The sequence below is a fragment of the Tachypleus tridentatus genome, chromosome 13, assembly GCF_004210375.1.
Source record: "Tachypleus tridentatus isolate NWPU-2018 chromosome 13, ASM421037v1, whole genome shotgun sequence".
NCBI classification, from domain to species: domain Eukaryota; kingdom Metazoa; phylum Arthropoda; class Merostomata; order Xiphosura; family Limulidae; genus Tachypleus; species Tachypleus tridentatus.
This window is the reverse complement of record NC_134837.1, coordinates 175800432-175820847: the sequence shown is the minus strand read 5'-3', so window position 1 is coordinate 175820847 and position 20416 is coordinate 175800432. Positions and strand designations below refer to the sequence as shown.

Below are 20416 nucleotides of genomic sequence, written 5' to 3'. Positions count from 1 at the left end.
TAGTCACCCAGAATGCTCATCTTTCTGTGAGGGTTCGAGAAACGCTTCTTAAACAGATATTGTAACAAAATAAGTTTGTGGGTATTATAAAAACTCAGCTTGACGTAGCTATATGAGATTGATTGTTAAGCATTGTTGAATGCCTCATATAAACTCGCCTTGACGTTTATCTGTTTAGAATTAAGCACCAAGTTACAAAATGGGCTATCTGTGCTCTGCCTACCACGGGTATCGAAGCACGGTGTTTAGCGATGCGAGTTCGCAGATATTGTGCTGTGCCACTGAGGGGCCAGTTGACGTAGGTATATGACATTGATTGTTAACTGTTGTTTAATGCGTTATATAAAAAAAAACACTGAGTTTGACGTAGGTATATGACATTGATTGTTAACTGTTGTTTAATGTGTTATATAAAAAAACACTCAGTTTGACGTGGGTATATGACATTGAATCTATTCATACAGATTCCTAGAACTCCTGTTAGCCTTAAACGTTTCCAGGTAAGCTAATCCAGCCTTGACCACAGTACAAACAACTTGTTTCTTTACGGAAAACAAAGTAATGAGAATGGGAAAGCAAAGACGGGGTCAAATATTTATTATACGATAGGACATTGGCTTATTTCAGATTTAAAAACAAGTTCAAAAAGATATGTTCTCCTTTAGCAACACGTTTAACAACTCGCCTCTACAAATATAAGGTTGATACATAACTAGGTACAGACTTACAAGGTTCAACTTAACTCCAAATTTCTGTTTGAATCGCGCAAAATTACTCAAAGGCCATTCGTTTTAGTTGTCCCTAATTTCAAACTAAGAGGAAGGCGCCCAGTTAACAGCACTCAACGCCAACATCTGGGTTAAAGTAGAGTTAATCGTTACCCTTATAACTCACTCATGGCCCCAAATTGCGGGAGGGAAGGAAAAGGTAACGAGAAACAAGGTCGGGATTCGCAGATTCATAATTCGGCATGCTTATCACAGGGTCCCATTCTATTATAGAATAACAGAACTGAACATTTATAATTCATTATTTGACCGTTAAACTAGAAGAGGTAGAGTTTATAAAAAAAAAAAACCCAACAACATCTGTATATATATATATATATATATTTTACTGTTACTTAGAGTCTAGAACTCACCTTATTATAGTTATATTTTTTTCCCTTGTTTTTCACTGGAGTACTAGATATCTCACGTTCGTCGCTCGCTCCTTTGTTTATTGGTTGCTTAAGCTTTACTAATTTTGTTTTCCTTTTTTTTGTACGGCTTTGGTATCATATCGAGTCCTGATTTTAATCGTTTTCTTCGAACCACGTGGCGACCTGTCTGTTTATTTTGTCTGGAATGCCATGTTGACGGTCTTCGAAAATTGTGTGTGCTTTCTTTGGTGACTTTAGCTCCTAACTTGGAATTCTCGTCCAAAGGTTTTTTCGCTGTAGTTTCCTCTTCAGAGCTGTTCTCCTCCTTGTATACCCTCGCCAGCAGATGGTTTCGGAGCCTTCTGTCAGTTTTAGCCCCGTGTAATACTTTATTGTCTCGTTTTCTTGTATTGACAGACTTATTACTGTTTCTGTGATTTCTAAACGTTAGGTTTCCGTTTCGCCCTAACAGAAAAAAAAGAAAGAAACGTTAAATATTTCTTACTTACTAACTACGCACAACGTAAACTATAAAAACATCGATAGTTGTTTGGTTTCATGAATTTTCCCCCAAAACTACTCAAGAGCTACTTGCACGAGCCATATTTAATTTTGAAGTGATAGACTAGAGGGAAGACAGCTAGTCAACACCACCCACAGCCAACTCTTCGTGCTACTCTTTACCAAAGAATGGGACCTAAATGTCTCATTATAGCCCCTGATGGGTTAATGAGCGAGAATGTGAAGCGGCGGCGGGTTTCGATCCCGTAACACTCAGATTGTGAGTCGAGAGCCTAATTGCTAGACCCAAGGAAAATTGAATAGACCTATTTATACTACATATCATGTAGCAAGATTCGACATAATCAAATAAGAAGTGATAAGCTGCATCTAAAAAGTTTTAGACCAGAATGTACATCTTATATCAATGTTAATTTATTTCATAAAATCATAAATCCATCAAAACTAATCAAATTTATTGTTAACTATATAATCAACTACCAGTGTATTACAAGTGTATTTCGTAATTTACAAAATGATCATAATTTATTCAGTTATTTTAACTACTACTGACCCCGTATTCCTGTTTTAACAGGTTGATTTTATAATTTGAAAAAAAATTGGGGGGATTACAATTTATAACTTTATTCAAACTAATCGTAAAGTAAACCTTAGCGATTAGCATAGCCTAATATATACCTACTGCTTTCGTTAAGTGTAGGTATAAGCTTCTTTTAACGTACCATTTGTGATACATTTATGCGTAATATGACGGTCATGCACTTTTTTACAGTTATGTTATTAAATCTACTGGTAGCAAAATGCGATCTACAATTAGCTGTAAGGAGTGTATGTGTGTTTTCTATCTGCTTTGCCTACCGAGGGGAAGTTTCAAGGAAAAGAATTGAGCATGTCTGTAGATTTAGGCCCACCTAACTAAATCTTCAAAAACCACTTTACAACAACACAAAAACATTGAATAAAAACAGGTAATATGGATTGTAGTGTCATCTGTACAAAGAGTAGATATTACAAATATCACGTAAAAAACACTCATTGCCAAACCATCTAAATTAGTAGTGAAAAGAGCACAAAAAGTAAACGAACATAAAGAGTTTATTACAAGATAACTGTAAAAAATAAAGTGTTGATTACGAAATAAGCCACTGTATAAACATCCGTACCTGGTATTTTCTATATACAAGTTCGCCACTATGTCAGTTTCGCGTAAAGTAGACAAAAAATACAATCTTAAGTACAGACAAATTTTCTCTTAGTTAGAAAGTTTTCAATTTAAGCTAAAAAATCACTGGACAGCATATATTACAAATATAAAAAGGAATTATCACATTTCTAACCGGTTTGGGTTCTGGTTCTAGCTCCTAATACTCGTGGTTGAAAATCTACGAACTGGTTTCGATGATGCTGGGCCCTGGTGTTCACGTGTTTATCTGAAGAATAGAACGTGCACAGACAAAAGTTAAATGACAATCTTTGAAAGTTTATAATACAACGTGAGAATTGTACGGTTGGTTATGTTTGAATAACAAAATATGTGTATAGTTACATAACAAAAATGCAAGTTAGGCAATGATAAGGTTGATAATAGAACGTGATAAAAATGTTTGCAAAATGAGTACATATAATTCCTGAAAGGGTTCCTAGTATGTAAGACAAAACATTTATAAAAGTCCCAGAAAAAGTACAATGTTATTAAAAATAAATCATTTTTAGTTGTCTTATTATTTTAACACGTATTTCAAGACTGCAATTTCATGTTTATGTTATAGTGGCGAATTTTTAAACGTGTCGCAATTGTTGTTCACATACACGACTCATTATGTTCAAAAACATGAAATCGATTTCTGTTCTCTTGAAAAATACTCTGTTTATTTATAACAATCTTTAGAGAAAAAAAAAATTGTTACTGATTTTTACAGCGCCATCTATTTAGATTTAATATTACGTAACTAACTACACAAGAGTGTCAAATAGAATCGTTATTTGGAATATACTACGAAGAGTGACCTACTTTTTGTTAATGAATCCACGTTTGTTAAACCTGAGAATTCCTACGGAAAAAAGAAAGATAGCATTTAGTTATAGAAATGTGTTTATATTATTTCTTACAAAATATACCGAAATTCACATTGAACATCAGTCATCAAGTGTGATATTTAAATTCAGTAAATACATCTTTTAGCATATGATATTTTGTCGACAAGAGGGAGCTTCACTAATTTCAATGAATGCTTATATAATACTAAAATAGAATAAATATCCACAATATTTCAACAAACAATAATGTGTGCTGTCTCAAACGGGGGTTTCATCACAATTCAACAATTATTATTGTTAACTTACTCAAAAGCAACCTTCACAGTATTTAACACAGTAGTTTGATTCTGATTGAAACTCTCACGATAACAGATAATTTTCATACTGTACAATTTAAAATCTATTTAACTCTAAATGTCCTAATATATTATATATAAAAAGAGAGAGAGAATTTGTCATAAAGAAAAATCAAAAACGCTGCACTAATCGATAAGATACCCAAGTTACAGGCTACAACGTGGGATAACAGTTTACCCTAGGTTTCAGGGGTGACTGAAGAAGTAGGGCTCTCATTGCAGTGGGGATACACCGTCTATCAGTTTTAACTTCCATTTGCCAGTCTCACAAAATGAATAATTAAATAATAAATAATCAAAGGAATAGAAATAGAAATTAGAAGAGCGAGATATGGGTGCTCAAGCTCACAACGTCACACATCTATATCACCTTCCACTTCCTGCAGACAGTTGTAGAAAGATGGCTGTTCTCCAAAGTAAAGAATAAGAAAATAAAAAACAAATAAAATGGCATTACCACTTGGGGATAAGTAAGTTAAATATAAACTTACCTTCTGAAGTTGAAATTCCAGCCTCCATTATGGAGATAAAGCAGTAATTAGTAGCCCAGTGGAGAGCCAAACCAGTTATCAAAACTAACTAGTATAATTCCCAAACACCATCCATTAAGTCCACTATAACTACTAATTCTCAGATTTAAACAAGCTTTTATATACAATAAGGTATTAATCCGCATAAAATAGTGCCAAGTTGTTCAAATTACTTTATTAACAACTAAAAATAATTACTACACACTTTTCATCAAATTTTCTTAATTTTTACTTCTCTATATTTATTTAAACATTCTTATATATAGCTGAAACTCTCTCTTTTCACCCTCTTTCCCTGGATAGCACAGACTCGGTTCCCAGCATACTGATTTTACTCTTTACCATGGTCATATTTCATTACCTACGTAGGTCTGACGAAGTAGAAAGGAAATTTCACAAAATGTGATCCGAAAAATTGAAACTTTTTAAAACTGCACGGTAAAAACAGCCTTTCGGTTTCTAAGTAAAACAGCCTAATCCAATTTACGATAAACATATTACGTAATCAAGTCCACCATAAAGATACAGAAAAAGGGTGAGCTTGTCTTGCTAAACTAACTTCGCTTGAACTGATGCACAATAAATATATTTCTTCTCAACTATTACCTCGTCCTTAAAAATATATGAGAAAGATGTTACAACAGTTATCTGTATATTTTTGAGTATAAACAGAAACACATACACCAGTAAATATCGTACAATACTTTTGAATCCTTCATCATCACAACAGTTCTAGCTCAAATAACAGGGAATCCTTCATCATCATAACAGTTCTAGCTCAAATAACAGGGAATTCTTCATTATCACAACAGTTCTAGCTCAAATAACGAGTAATCCATCATCATCACAACAGTTCTAGCTCAAATAACGGGGAATCCATCATTATCACAACAATTCTAGCTCAAATAACAAGAAATCCATCATTATCATAACAGTTCTAGCTCAAATAACAGGGAATCCATCATCATCATAACAGTTCTAGCTCAAATAACGGGGAATCCATCATCATCATAACAGTTCTAGCTCAAATAACGGGGAATCCTTCATCATCATAACAGTTCTAGCTCAAATAACGGGGAATCCATCATCATCACAACAGTTCTAGCTCAAATAACGGGAATCCATCATTATCACAACAGTTCTAGCTCAAATAACAAGGAATCCATCATCATCACAACAGTTCTAGCTCAAATAACGGGGAATCCATCATCATCACAACAGTTCTAGCTCAAATAACGGGAATCCATCATCATCACAACAGTTCTAGCTCAAATAACAGGGAATCCTTCATCATCACAACAGTTCTAGCTCAAATAACAGGGAATCCTTCATCATCACCACAGTTCTAGTTCAAATAACGGGAATCCTTCATCATCACAACAGTTCTAGCTCAAATAACGGGGAATCCTTCATCATCACAACAATTATAGCTCAAATAACGGGGAATCCTTAATCATCACAACAGTTCTAACACATATAACACAGATTTCTTAACATTGCTACAATTATAGTTCGAAAAATTGGGTATCTTTTATCTTAGAACAACAGTTCTAGTTCAAATAACGGGAAATCCTTCATCACAACAGTTCTAGCTCAAATAACAGGGAATCCTTCATCATCACCACAGTTCTAGCTCAAATAACGGGGAATCCATCATCATCACAACAGTTCTAGCTCAAATAACGGGAAATCCTTGATCATCACAACAGTTCTAGCTCAAATAACAGGGAATCCTTGATCATCACAACAGTTCTAGCTCAAATAACAGGGAATCCTTCATCATCAACAGTTCTAGCTCAAATAACAGGGAATCCTTCATCATCACCACAGTTCTAGTTCAAATAACGGGAAATCCTTCATCATCACAACAGTTCTAGCTCAAATAACGGGAAATCCTTCATCATCACAACAATTCTAGCTCAAATAACGGGAAATCCTTCATCATCACAACAATTCTAGCTCAAATAACGGGAAATCCTTCATCATCACAACAGTTCTAGCTCAAATAACGGGGAATCCTTCATCATCACAACAATTATAGCTTAAATAACGGGGAATCCTTCATCATCACAACAATTATAGCTCAAATAACGGGGAATCCTTAATCATCACAACAGTTCTAATACATATAACACAGTTTTCTTAACATTGCTACAAATATAGTTCGAAAAATTGGGTATCTTTTATCTTAGAACAACAGTTCTAGCTCAAATAACGGGGAATCCATCATCATCACAACAGTTCTAGCTCAAATAACGGGAAATCCTTGATCATCACAACAGTTCTAGCTCAAATAACAGGGAATCCTTGATCATCACAACAGTTCTAGCTCAAATAACAGGTAATCCTTCATCATCATAACAGTTCTAGCTCAAATAACAGGGAATCCTTCATCATCACCACAGTTCTAGTTCAAATAACGGGAAATCCTTCATCATCACAACAGTTCTAGCTCAAATAACGGGAAATCCTTCATCATCACAACAATTCTAGCTCAAATAACGGGAAATCCTTCATCATCACAACAGTTCTAGCTCAAATAACGGGGAATCCTTCATCATCACAACAATTATAGCTTAAATAACGGGGAATCCTTCATCATCACAACAATTATAGCTCAAATAACGGGAAATCCTTAATCATCACAACAGTTCTAATACATATAACACAGTTTTCTTAACATTGCTAAAAATTGGGTATCTTTTATCTTAGAACAACAGTTCTAGTTCAAAAATTGGGTATCTTTTATCTCCTTCATCACAACAGTTCTAGCTCAAATAACGGGAAATCCTTCATCATCACAACAGTTCTAGCTCAAATAACGGGAATCCTTCATCATCAGTTCTAGCTCAAATAACGGGAATCCTTCATCCTTAATAACAATCACAACAGTTCTAATACATATAACACAGTTTTCTTAACATTGCTACAATTCTAGTTCGAAAAATTGGGTATCTTTTATCTTAGAACAACAGTTCTAGCTCAAATAACGGGGAATCCTTCATCATCACCACAGCTCTAGCTCAAATAAAGGGGAATCCTTCAACATCACAACAGTTCTAGCTCAAATAACGGGAAATCCTTCATCACAACAGTTCTAGCTCAAATAACGGGGAATCCTTCGTCATCACAACAATTCTAACACATATAACATAGATTTCTTAACATTGCTACAATTATAGCTTGAATAATTAGGTATTTTTTATCTTAGAACAATAGTTCTAGCTCAAATAAGGGGAATCCATCATCACAACAATTCTAACACATATAGCACAGATTTCTTAAGATTGCTACAATTATAGTTCGAATAATTGGGTATCCTTTATCTTACTTTTTACTTCTGACATGAAAGGTCAGATTGTATTGGCACTATCCTGTCCAACGTTTCTCAGACACGTGGTTTCAATACAAGTTTCTCGACGTTAAAGATGAAGAAGCATGTTTCTTTTCTTCATTCAATTACGATTCTTACTGAAGCGTTGTTTCAGACTACACTTAATCGGCGAGTATATCGATAAGGGTTATAAACATTTCATTAACTCTTTCATTATCAACACGTGTATAGTATAAACAACTCTCATATTGGGTCATAAGTTTTCACTGAATATACCGTACTTCTTGATTATAAGAACCAATTAGAAATTGACCGTTAGGGTTGTTGTTGTTTTTTTTATCACATACCATAGATACGATACAAAAAAAACAGCAATCAGTAACCGTACTAAAAAAACTGGCTAAATACGTCTGACATATTGGCAGTTTGGGTTTGTTTAGAATTTCACGCAAAACTACCTGGGGCTATCAGTGCTAGCCGTACCTAATTTAGCAGTGTAAGATCAGAAGGAAGGCAACTGGTCACCACCATCCAACGCCAACTCTTGAGCTGCTCTTTTATCAACGAATAGTGGGATTGATCATCACATTATAATGCTCCCACGGCTGAAAGAGCGAGCATGTTTGGTGTGAGGGGGATTCGAACTCGCGACCATCAGATTACGAGTCGAGTGCCTTAACCAATTGGCCATGCCGGGCAAGGCTACTCTTTTTCTAATAGCTTGCGAGCTGAGTGTCCTAATCACCAGCCCATACCAGGACAGAGGTGAACCTTATATTACAATGAAAGCTTTATTCATGCCTAATGACCTACGTTATGCGGGTTTGCAAAGATGGAAGATTAGACTGGAAATTAATACTCTTTCATTGTCCAATGAGAATGTATATTTCATACAACCTAAACGTTTCTTGGGGGTCACACTTTTACGATTGATAAACACCTTACTTACACTTTCTTTATATTTGCACAAGAAATTTGAAAACTCTTTGAACGGTTACCAAGAACATAGGTTTTTTGTTATTGGTGTTTGTTTTTTTACAATGTTAAAAGTGGTCATGTATCTATCAATACCAGAATTTCTTCTCACATAATTATAATAATTACATTATAAAGTGCTTTAAAGTAACTACACGTCGAGCATCCTCAACCACCTGGCCATAGCACGACTGGCAGCATAGTAGTTAATTAACTACACGTCGAGTATCCTCAACCACCTGGCCATAGCACGACTGGTAGCATAGTAGTTAAGTAAGTGCACGTCGAGCATCCCCAACCACTTGGCCACAGCACGACTGGCAGCATAGCAGTTAAGTAAGTGCACGTCGAGCATCCTCAACCACCTGGCCATAGCACGACTGGCAGCATAACAGTTAAGGAAGTGCACGTCGAGCATCCTCAACCATCTGGCCATAGCACGACTGGCAGCATAACAGTTAAGGAACTACACGTCGAGCATCCTTAACCACCTGGCCATAGCACGACTGGTAGCATAGTAGTTAAGTAAGTGCACGTCGAGCATCCCCAACCACTTGGCCACAGCACGACTGGCAGCATAGCAGTTAAGTAAGTGCACGTCGAGCATCCTCAACCACCTGGCCATAGCACGACTGGCAGCATAACAGTTAAGGAACTACACGTCGAGCATCCTTAACCACCTGGCCATAGCACGACTGGCAGCATAGCAGTTAAGTTTTGAATCTTCATTTTATTCTGCAACATAATTTTTAAAAAATCCAAAATACAACACCATTAAAACTAACCTATTCAAATCTGGTTGAGATAACTAAGAAACTATTCGCTAATAAATGCAGTTTTGATTAGTTTCAAACTGACTTTTAACAGAGATGCCATCTATTTCAAATGACTGAGCGTAATGATTGTAGACAAAGCCCTTTATTATTTGCGGCTACTATGCCTAACCAATGTCTCTAAGCTGTTTATTATTATATTATTATTATAACTATTATTATTTATCACTGCTATAGATTGCTAATTTATGACTGTGTTTTGTGTATTTAATAAATAAATTTAAACAAAATATTTTCAACTTCTTTTTCATATTCTGAATTCTTACTCATAAATGTCGTTATCTGCATCGTGTTTGTCTTCGACTCAGCCTTTTGTTGATGAGATGCTGATTTTGTTTGTCTGGAACAATCGTTTATCCCGTCATGCGCCGCAGAAAAATCGATGTGACAAACTGTGCAAAACGCATGACTGTCACTGACTTTTGATGCAATGACCGGATATTTTGCACTATACTCTTTCCTAAATTTTTGATTCACAGTTTTAGCCCTTTTAGATTTGCCAGAAACAAGACAATCTGGTGAACGAGGCCTCTTTTCTTCCATCTTGTGAACAAACGCGTTGGTGTTTCTATGCCGCTTAGAAAACGAGAAATACTCATCTACGCGAGCGCTGATTGGCTGACAAGCACTGATGACGTAACTATGAATTCCCCACGTACCCACGTCGGAGATACAAATATTTTTTTATTATTTCAAGCACAAACATGATTATCGCAAGTAGCTATTTGGACTATGTCTTATTTATTATCAACATTTATTTGTATCTCACTAGAAATTTTCTTTTCACTCCTTTCCAGCCCTGGGGGAACAATTTATCACTTTATTGTATAGGCCTATATAATATATAATAATTTGGGAGTTGCAACAAGTCGTGATACTTTTCTGTATGAGCGTACAGTCGTAATGTATACACCAAAATCGTAATGATTACGATCAAATCGTAATGGTTGGCATCTCTGTTTTAGGTGGGATACAACCCTTGTCTCCTCAGTTACGAAATAAAAATCTTCAAATTTAGAAATAATAACGAAAGGTACTGAAAGCCCGTGTTTAATAAAAACAGCGGTAAAAATAATTACTTAACCTTTTCTCAACAGCGCATTCCTAAAAAGTTTGGAAAACTGAGAAAACATTTGTTTTTAAAAAATAATTAATTTTATATATTACTGATTAATAGAAATAAAAATAGCTGGGATCAGATGTACATCCCTTTGGTAATAAATGGGTTAAAGTTATACTCAAAGAAATAGATATAATTCAACATGTAAGGCATCCCTCATAAAATGTGCCCCCCTCCCCAATTGCAGAGCATACCGCTGGAGACTCACACCGCTCGAAACCGGATTTCGATACCCGTAGTGGGCAGAACACAAATAGCCCATTATGTAGTTTTGTGCTCAGTTCCAAACAAACCTAAAACGTGCAGTAATTTTTTCTCAATATATCTACTTAAATTCTACTTCCCTCTTATCTCAACTTGAAATTTCACACGGTACATGTTTCAATGTGTGAAAACATGGCTTTATGAAGACAAATACTGGAACTTTGTTGCTTCTTATTTTCACTGTGTGTCCTCACGCTACTATTTCAAAGTGAATACATCAAATATAGCAAAACAATATATAATTGAATGGTGTTTGACATTCCTCGCTAGACGTTTTTCAGTTCTCAGAGTTTACTTTGTGTTATAATTAAAATAAAAAGAAAGATTCATACTTGCATGTTTCATCTATCGTCGAATTACAATGGCATAGTTTCCTACGATACAGAAATACCCGATTTTACAAAACTAAATCCAACTTTATCCAGCTGTTTCATTTACCACAATGAGCCACAAAAATGTCAGGTGCTCACGTGACGATTTTAATCGGTTTTCCGTTTACTACGCTAAAACAACAAGATACATCATCTTTGTTCATTACAAAAAGAAACGCCAACACCGCCATACAACTAAGTAGCAGCATTTTGATTCCTAAATATTACGTCATTTTATTTGCTAAATTCACAAATAAACTACAAGCTCACGTCCATCGCACGTAGCTTCTGACTATAATTATAAGGATTATTGAACTTTTAAAAGTCAAGAGGCGTGATACCGTCAGTAGACGATGAAAAATATTATAATTAGTGTTAATGATTAATAATTCTTACTACTGGATTTAATCCAATATTTCTAACTAAATAAATCATTCTATCAGTTCAAGTTACGTTTTCGTACACCAAGACGCACACTAAAGATCAATAATGGTTGACAAACATATAACGAAGGCAAAGTTCGAGCATCTTGGTCACGTGCTTGAGAAACAACAACAACTGTACAATAGCAATTATCATTCCTAAAACCGACCCTAAGAGTTATGTTAAATTCGTCTTTTAGCACAAGTAACAACAAACGGACTTAAATGAGTCAACACATAAACCGGAACCTTTTTAAAACCACCTCAGCACTGACTTAGAACATATTAAGAGAAACGTTCACACCCGACACAAAAGGAATATCGTAGTTGAATGTATTATTACCTCTCTTCACAATACCACTGTTAACACATTGCCGGTGTGAACCTGGATCACGAACTCATTAAAAGGGGTTTATGACAAATGATTACGTGCGTACTATTACTGCAATTTAGAGTTCTTTGTTTAAAAATAGTTCACTGATTCGTAATTACTTCTTAGACGTATTTACGACGACGGTCATTCCACTCACTACTATACAAAACGTAAAGAGCCACTTGTGAAGTTTTTAAAGTGCGCCAAACATATATTTAAAGAAAATTGTCTATTTAAAAAAATTAGCTACTTTTCTAATTACAACTGAAAATCAATAATTATTATATAAGTTTAAAAATATATTAATGCTCTTACCTCTTTTTTCCTCGTAACTCTTCGAATGTCTTGTTTAGGCCTAATAGTGGACTGCACTGGCTGATGCTCTTCTTTTGATTTAACACTGTGTTTCACTGACTGATGCTGTGATTTAAGTTTAACAGTCGGTTGTACTGTTTTGCGCTCCTGTTTTGATTTAACAATGGGTTGAACTGACTGATGTTGAAATTTAGGCTTAGCAGAGGGTTGTACTGATTGATTCTGCTTCTTTACCAGTTCAGTCTTACGCTAGAAGCAAAATAGTTAACAACAAACGAGATGTATATTTCTATATGTTGATATAAATGAACGATTATTATATTTACTTATATTCTACAGAGCTTAAATCAAGTGTAGATTGCAAATGACGCTTCACAGAATAAAATAAAAGTAATATATATGTTTGTTCAAAAACATTTCAGGATCATTACTTTATAAATAAATTAAAAATATTACAAAAACGCATTAAAACAGTACTGGACTACAGTGAAATATACAGCTATATTAAAACAACTTTGCATGTGCAAAACAAAAATTGACGTAGACACTCACAGTTGATATAAGGCTTCAATGGAATATCATACATAAAAACAACATTTTGAAATTGTTTGGCTTTTCATAAGTGTTTTGTTGTTGTTGTTGTTGTTTTTTGTTGTTTTTTTGGGGAGTGATGGACTATAGCAATCAGCACTACCCTCCGTCAACCCTTGAGCTACTCTTTAATAAAGAAAAATAAAGTTTAGCGTTACCTTATAACGCCCCCAAGGCTAAAAGGCTGAATTTGGAAGAGTTTGTTTTGAATTTCGGGCAAAGCTACTCAAGGACTATCTGCGCTAGCCGTCCCTAATTTAACAGTGTAAGACTAGAGATCACCAATGTAAGACCACCCACCTCCAACTCTTAAGCTACTCTTTTACCAACGAATAGTGGGATTGACCGTCACATTATAACGCCCCCTCGGCTGAAAGGGCGAGCATGTTTGGTGCAACGGGAATTCGAACCCGCCTCAACACACCTGGCCATGCCGGGCCTAAAAGGCTGAGCATGTTCAAGGAAGGGATTCGAACCCGCACACCTCAGATTGCGAATCAAGTGTCTTAATCACCAGGCTATACTAAGCGTATACTCATATTATAAAGCTATGTTCAGATCGAGTACTTTTTAAGACAGTGATACCGCTTATACTGAATAGCATTGGAAAACAAAGGAATATAACCAGTTTGGGGCACCGGGACCAACCAGAAAGAGACATGCAATTAATCGTATCTCAGTAAAAGTAAAAAAAAAAAAAATGTGACGACTTGCAACAAGCCAGAATCCACAACTACAAACATCATGGCAAAAATTGCTCACGTGCCATAGGCAACAGCAAACCATGTAATCACAAAGAATCTCCGTGAGAACAGAGTATGCAAATTATCAAAATGTTTACGCATGATGTTCAAGTGAAAGTCTCTTAATAAAAAACATATGTACAAACACATGATGTCACAGTTGATTGATGGTTTATTTTCTGGGCAACGTGAAAAATTACGTGAAAGCTACCTCTGATCTGACAGACTAGAGAGAAGCTGGTTGGCAAACATCACTAAGTGCCAACTTTTCTGCTCATTCTGATCGAATAGTGCGATTTGACCATCGCGAAATAGCGGCCCTAGGATTTAAGAATCCGGCATGTAAATCACTGGGCCACACCCGGCCCCTCACAGTTGAATGTGCGCAATATGATCAGGGACATAAAGCGGTTGGAGTATTGAACCTCATGATTCATATATTCTGGTACACTAACCTTTAAGCCACTAGTGACTAAAGTCATCCCCCCCCCGTCTTAATAATTGTTCACATTTCCGGGGAGGTCTGTGTGTGTGTGTGTGTGTATTTAAAATGTTCTTTCAACAGAGAAGCAAATCATGCATCTGTTTCAGACTAGGTATCAATGATATGTTTAAAATAGTCTTAAATAAGTCATTTTTTTCCTCCAGTTATACAGGCGAATAAATTTTAAAAGGAATAATGCCAAATTAAGGGTCATAAAAATATTTGCGAGTAAATAACACCATTCAACAAATACCAGTAAGTAACATACAAATACAAATATTTTAAATGGGGTTTGAAACAACTTTCCTTTAATGACGTTACGCCAGCTGTGAAGGATAAATGTTTCCGAAAAAAAAAAAAAATTCTATTTTTGATAAGTATTTTTCACCCCCACCGCATGCGAAACGACAGGCGATGTCAAAGCCTCCTCAGAACGATGCCAGGATGACACAGGACCGATGTCTGAAAAAAATTGATTCTGTATATGTCGTAGATATTATTGAACCCTAATTGTTTCTGAGAATTTTCGCGCGACAACTTACGGACCGAACAATCAGCGAACACCTTTAGTGCACGTGGTAACCAAGGTTTAAGGAATATCAAAAATGCAAATAGAAGAAAAGATTATAACTGAAAATCTCAACTGTACGACAAAATCATCACAACTACATACATCCACCTAACAAAAATCATATGGAAATCCATTTCAGATGAACTGGGTTTGCCTTAGATGCAAGTTATAACTATAGCTATAAATATGTCGGAAAATGCTCTTAGTCCTCTGTGTCAGCCAATTTCAAATTATGTCAGCATACATCATCAAGTATTTGGCAGTTTTCCCAAACAGTCGGATCTCAAGTGAATTGCCACTGGTATGAATAATAATTTTTCTACCGAAATATCGCGTCGGTCTAGGTAAAAATAGCGTAGCGTCCAATGTATAGACCTCAAATAGCAAAGTAGTTGTATCATGTGGAATTAGAAATTGAAAAAAACAAAAAGAAACAAACAAGTTACCGCATAAAATGTATATAATAATATGTAAAACTCACTTATTTTAAAAACGAATTCCACAGATCGGAAGGTTTTCAATTAAATGACATTCTATGTATTCCTAAGAACTCAAAACTTTACCATTTTCTCGTCTATGTGACTTTTTAACAATATTATTAAAATTATTAGAAATAATGATGAAGTAAAAACCAAAACACGAAGTCTTATTACTCTTTCAGAAAAGTAATATTTTTAACCAGCTAATGGTTTATTTCCAGAAATTCCAAGCACTCTCTCAAAGTATCCAGAAATGTAGTCACAAAGACTGGTGTCAGCAACCACTTTTCTCGATATAGCGAAACACTGTTGAACAAGTGGTCATATTCAATGAGACATACTACCAATTAATAGGTTCCAAGAAATATCTGATGTAGTTTGTCTACTAAGCTGGTTCTAAAATGCGAGAATTTTGTTTAAATTTAATTTGATGGTAAAGGGACTCGAACCACAGAAGCTCAGCTCCACAATCCGTCACGCTAACTACTTATGGCGCTGTTACTCGATCTGAAAAAGGGACACGGGCATACAGAACAGAGAATATCACCCTGCTGGAATAAAAAAAATTCCTAAAGGTGCTCATTAATTTACTTTAGTATCCGTCAGAATTAAAATACAAGGTCTCAGATTCAATGAAAAACAAAACATTCAGCCATCATTCGAAACGGAATAAAGAGGAAGACAACATTCTATAAAATTCGCGCCGAGTTATACAATCAGAGACGAGCATTCACGATGTGTGTGTGTGTGTGTGTTATAGTTTGAATATCCCGATTCTTTCGCATGCATAAACAGCACATTGCACTGACCTCGCATGTAATATCTGTTAATATGTGGACCACATTGGATGCACTAAATTTACAGAACCAGCAAAGCTTACTTTGTCCTCTCTCTCTCTCCTTCACGTGCGTACTCTAAGACGTTTCATAGTATCTTGGCCACATTTCAATACCACATACTGTCTTTTGAGGCTTACCACACTACTTATGCTCAATGAATATTATTATAGAACTTATTGAGCGGTTCGCAGCACATGTAATGGATGTCTAGATGTGTCTGTCTGTCTATCTGTGTGTCGTATGCTGTATTCATGAGCTTCAATACTCTTCAAACCAGTAAGGTCAGTATTGTTACATACTATTATAAAACAACAAAACTGAGAGTGAATACATCTGAAAGTTCCCTCTTGTTCTGAATAAAAAGCCCCATTTATTACGACAGAGTTCACTGGGAAGCAACTGATAACGGTAAACATTCCTTATATAATACAATTTTAACTACTTGTTAAAGTTAATTCTTTCATAATCTGCCCAGAGTGAAAAGTCAAAGGTTATGTATACAGTTCAGGAACAGAAACTTCAACAAACATCTCATTCTGCTGATCTGACAGATAATCAGATACTTTGTTGTTGTTGTTCTTTTTTAACCAATAGCATTTTACTACCGAAAATACGTAACTTTCAATAAGTAGTTTGTTGGATACATTTGTACAGATATTGTGACCACGTGATTCTCCGTTCCCCAAGTCATCACTCAAATTTTGCAACGATAAACAGTTTCCAGCCTCTTCTTCCGGCCGGATGGCTACCACCTGACTGTAGTTGTGAAAAGAAACTCGATATTTGGAAGGTTGTGTTGTATACTACGTTTCATTCATTTGAAACCAACTCTATTTGAGGCAAAGTAATCGCAAACTTTTGTGCCATTCTTTTTTGTATTCTAATATTTCCTGTTTTAAAATATTAATTAATACCGTGTTATGAAAATGTCAAATGTGCTTATAAGCTACTAAATATTTAATGAAATCAACTCAAAAGTTTTTCTGTATTATTTGAAAATTCAAAGTCAAACGTGTATTCGCCACCTCATCGTTCAGTGACGTAGAACATCATGTGCTTGTTACTCGTCCACGATTAAAAATGAGAAACTACAAAGATACTTATTTCCGGTCGTCAGTTCATAAACGGGAAAACAGTCAGTTCATGACAAATTGTCATATCCTATGGATGATTCCAAACAACTAAGACTGTTTATGTATTGATGACCATCAAACTGATAGGATTTAACCTAATTTTCCTGTCAAGTAGTGCAATAATTATTATTAGTATTTTTTATTTTATTTTATGAAAATAGCTTACACTTCAGTACGTGGTTATTGAGAGGAACCTGCCGTTTACTTAATAGGCCTACTATTTAGGCAAAGTCCATGTAACGATCCCTAAATATATCAACCCGCCTGATTAGACGTATAAAAATTAGTTTGCTTAAAAATAAGTATGGTCATCAGTATGATATGCTCTTACCTAAAAATCACCGAATCCAATTCACTGTATGCCATACAGCTAGATACAACTAAAACGAATATGAAGTCACAAGCTTAAAGTTTTCAGATAAATTTATCAAGATGGCCGCGAAGTACTGTTGTTTTACACTGATGAATGAGATTCCCGAGGCGAAATTGGCATATAATTTGGTAGAACATTTTTGGGTTGTTCAGCTGAAGAAATGGATACAATCACGAGATTCAAAGACAAGTGGAAATCGAAACGTATTAATTTCAGCATAAGTAAAATTAAAGCATTAGTTTTTATCCACAAACTGGAATTATGATGAAATCGATCGAACGTTTTCAGATGAATGGCGTCCCCGCTGGTACAGCGGTAAGTCTACGGACTTACAACGCTAAAATTAGGGGTTCGATTCTGCTCGGTAGACTCGGCAGATAGTCCCATGTGGCTTTGCTATAAAAAAATACACACAGAGGTGAACGGCATGAATAGAAGTTTTTAAAGTTCACTAAGGACGAAACATATATAAGATTGAATAATTCACAACTTGGTGATATTTGTGACACGTTGTAATGCTCTACAACTACAATTTAAATCCCGGCATTTTTGTTGCCTACTCTAACCTCATCAAACATGGCGCTTAGGTTTGGTGATCTGCAACTTATCTGTTTCTATAAATATATATTTATTTTAGTTTCAAAATTTTTATATCTTAAGTATGTTGATCACGTAGCACTGCTGTTTTTTGTTTTCTCTCTTTCTCTCTACATGTCGTAATGACTTGGTATGTTAACACTAAAACTATTATATCAAATATCTTAGGTTTCGTATTTAGAAGAAAAAAAAGTTGTGTGTATTATATACCAGAGGTCAATACAATAAATAATAATTATTTTAACGATAATAATTTAATCCGGAATAATGATTGTAAAATAAATAAGGTAAAATATCAAACGTTTCCATACGTATGCAACCTATATATTTCTGGAGTTTGTCCTAAAAAACATGGCGCCCATGCAAAATTTCTGGGTAAATTACTTCATATCTGTTTATAGTCATACAAGTAATACTTAGGTTGCGCTAGTAGCATCATGATTTCTAATTAATCCTGCCGTTTTTAGATTATAACATGGAACAACTGACAACGATTGCAGTACATTTACACGATAAGACTTACTTTAGCATAAAATGAATGGTTATATTCAAAACGGTCATTACGTTAGTGGGGTCACGAATCAAGGAACAATTTGCCTACACAGTCATGTCAGCAAAATGAGACAAAGTGCTCAAATCTAAGTTCTTACCAACCTTATAACTGTAGGTCCAGTGCCCAAGGCAAGTTTACTAACGAATGCACTCTCTAACTAGAGCGTTTTTATACCCTAACGAAAGTAAGATAATAATTATGACCACTTCACTTACAAAACATAAAACTGCATCATTCATACCTATATTACAACAACACCGCATTTATTATGTTAGATAAATTTATTGCATATATTCCTTCAACGTTTCTAAATTATAGCTCTTGGTTTTGGTTCCAGTTAATTTTTTTGAGATTCGCAAGTATTTCTCGTATGCTGCTTTTCACACAACGAGTTTACTGGGATTAGTGTAAAATGTCCAAACCAAAAATGATAAATAGCTTAAATAAACGTATTTTGCACTTATTATTCAAAACGTACCCCTAGTGAGGAGTTTTTAATTAAAACAAACCCATTTTTATTGGTAAGGAGAGAACAACGTTTCGACCTTTCTAGGTCATCTTTAGGTTAAGAAAGAGAAAGTTTGCAAGTGGCCTTTGTCGACACGTCTTAGGGACGCCCGTATAAATGGGTAAGGGATTGTAGGGGGCGTTGCAGTTGGATGTTAGGTTATTTATTAGTATAGTTTTAAAGGTATTATTTATACTGGTTTACTTTTGGTTTTAATTGCTGTATAAGTAGAGCTTCTTTGATTTTGCGTTTGCTTATATTTGTTTCCCTACTTAATATCTGGGTGTTTTCTATGGTTATGTTGTGTTTATTTGATTTGCAGTGTTAAAAAAAAAAACATCTTCACACGTTTTTGTTATTTGAATCTAGTTTCCATTTATCTGCTTGTTTCTCCAATATGGAAGTCGTGGCAGTTGTTGCATTGTACTTTATAAATTATGTTGGTGTTGTGTTTGTCCGTGTAGTTTTTACATAATATGGGCTTTGGTTTTGTACCTTGTTTTTGAATAAGCTTAGTGTTTACTGGAATGTTCTGTTTTGTTATAAGTTTTTTTCCAGATATTGGCAATTTTTTCGCTGATGTCAGGAACATCTGGTATGGAGCAGTATAAGGTTTCGTTGTTTGTTTGTTGTTGGTCTAGGTGTGTGCGTATAATTTTTTTCCACGGTTATTTTTGAGGAAATTTGTTGATGAAGTTTAGTTTTATTTTGTTAAACTCGAAATGATATATAGGACTAAATGACCTGCAGAAACAAAAAAAATGAATCTAGACTATCAACTGAACTTGTGCATTCATCCAGATATTTATGGACTCATACAACGCAGCATCAACAAACTCAATAGTAAGAACGGCAAGGAAAAGAAGGCCCGCCACAACAAGAAACTAGATAAACTAAGGTGCCAACAACAAAAAAGATGCCAACATGACGAACCAACAACAAACCTCGTAAT

General features: G+C 35.2%; 1 protein-coding gene across 6 annotated transcripts in view; it reads right to left on the bottom strand.

Moving 5' to 3' along the window:
* The window catches only part of LOC143240943 (uncharacterized), a 98812-nt gene that overhangs the window by 11433 nt on the left and 66963 nt on the right, over positions 1-20416 (bottom strand). For all 6 annotated transcript variants that reach the window (XM_076484222.1, XM_076484221.1, XM_076484219.1 and 3 more), the window contains 4 exons: positions 12594-12842; positions 3675-3714; positions 3001-3093; positions 1142-1606 (listed from right to left, as the gene is read on the bottom strand). In XM_076484222.1, coding sequence (XP_076340337.1) covers positions 1230-1606; positions 3001-3093; positions 3675-3714; positions 12594-12842 — 759 coding nt within the window. In that variant the 3' untranslated portion in view covers positions 1142-1229. The remainder of the gene's footprint in view (positions 1-1141; positions 1607-3000; positions 3094-3674; positions 3715-12593; positions 12843-20416) is intronic.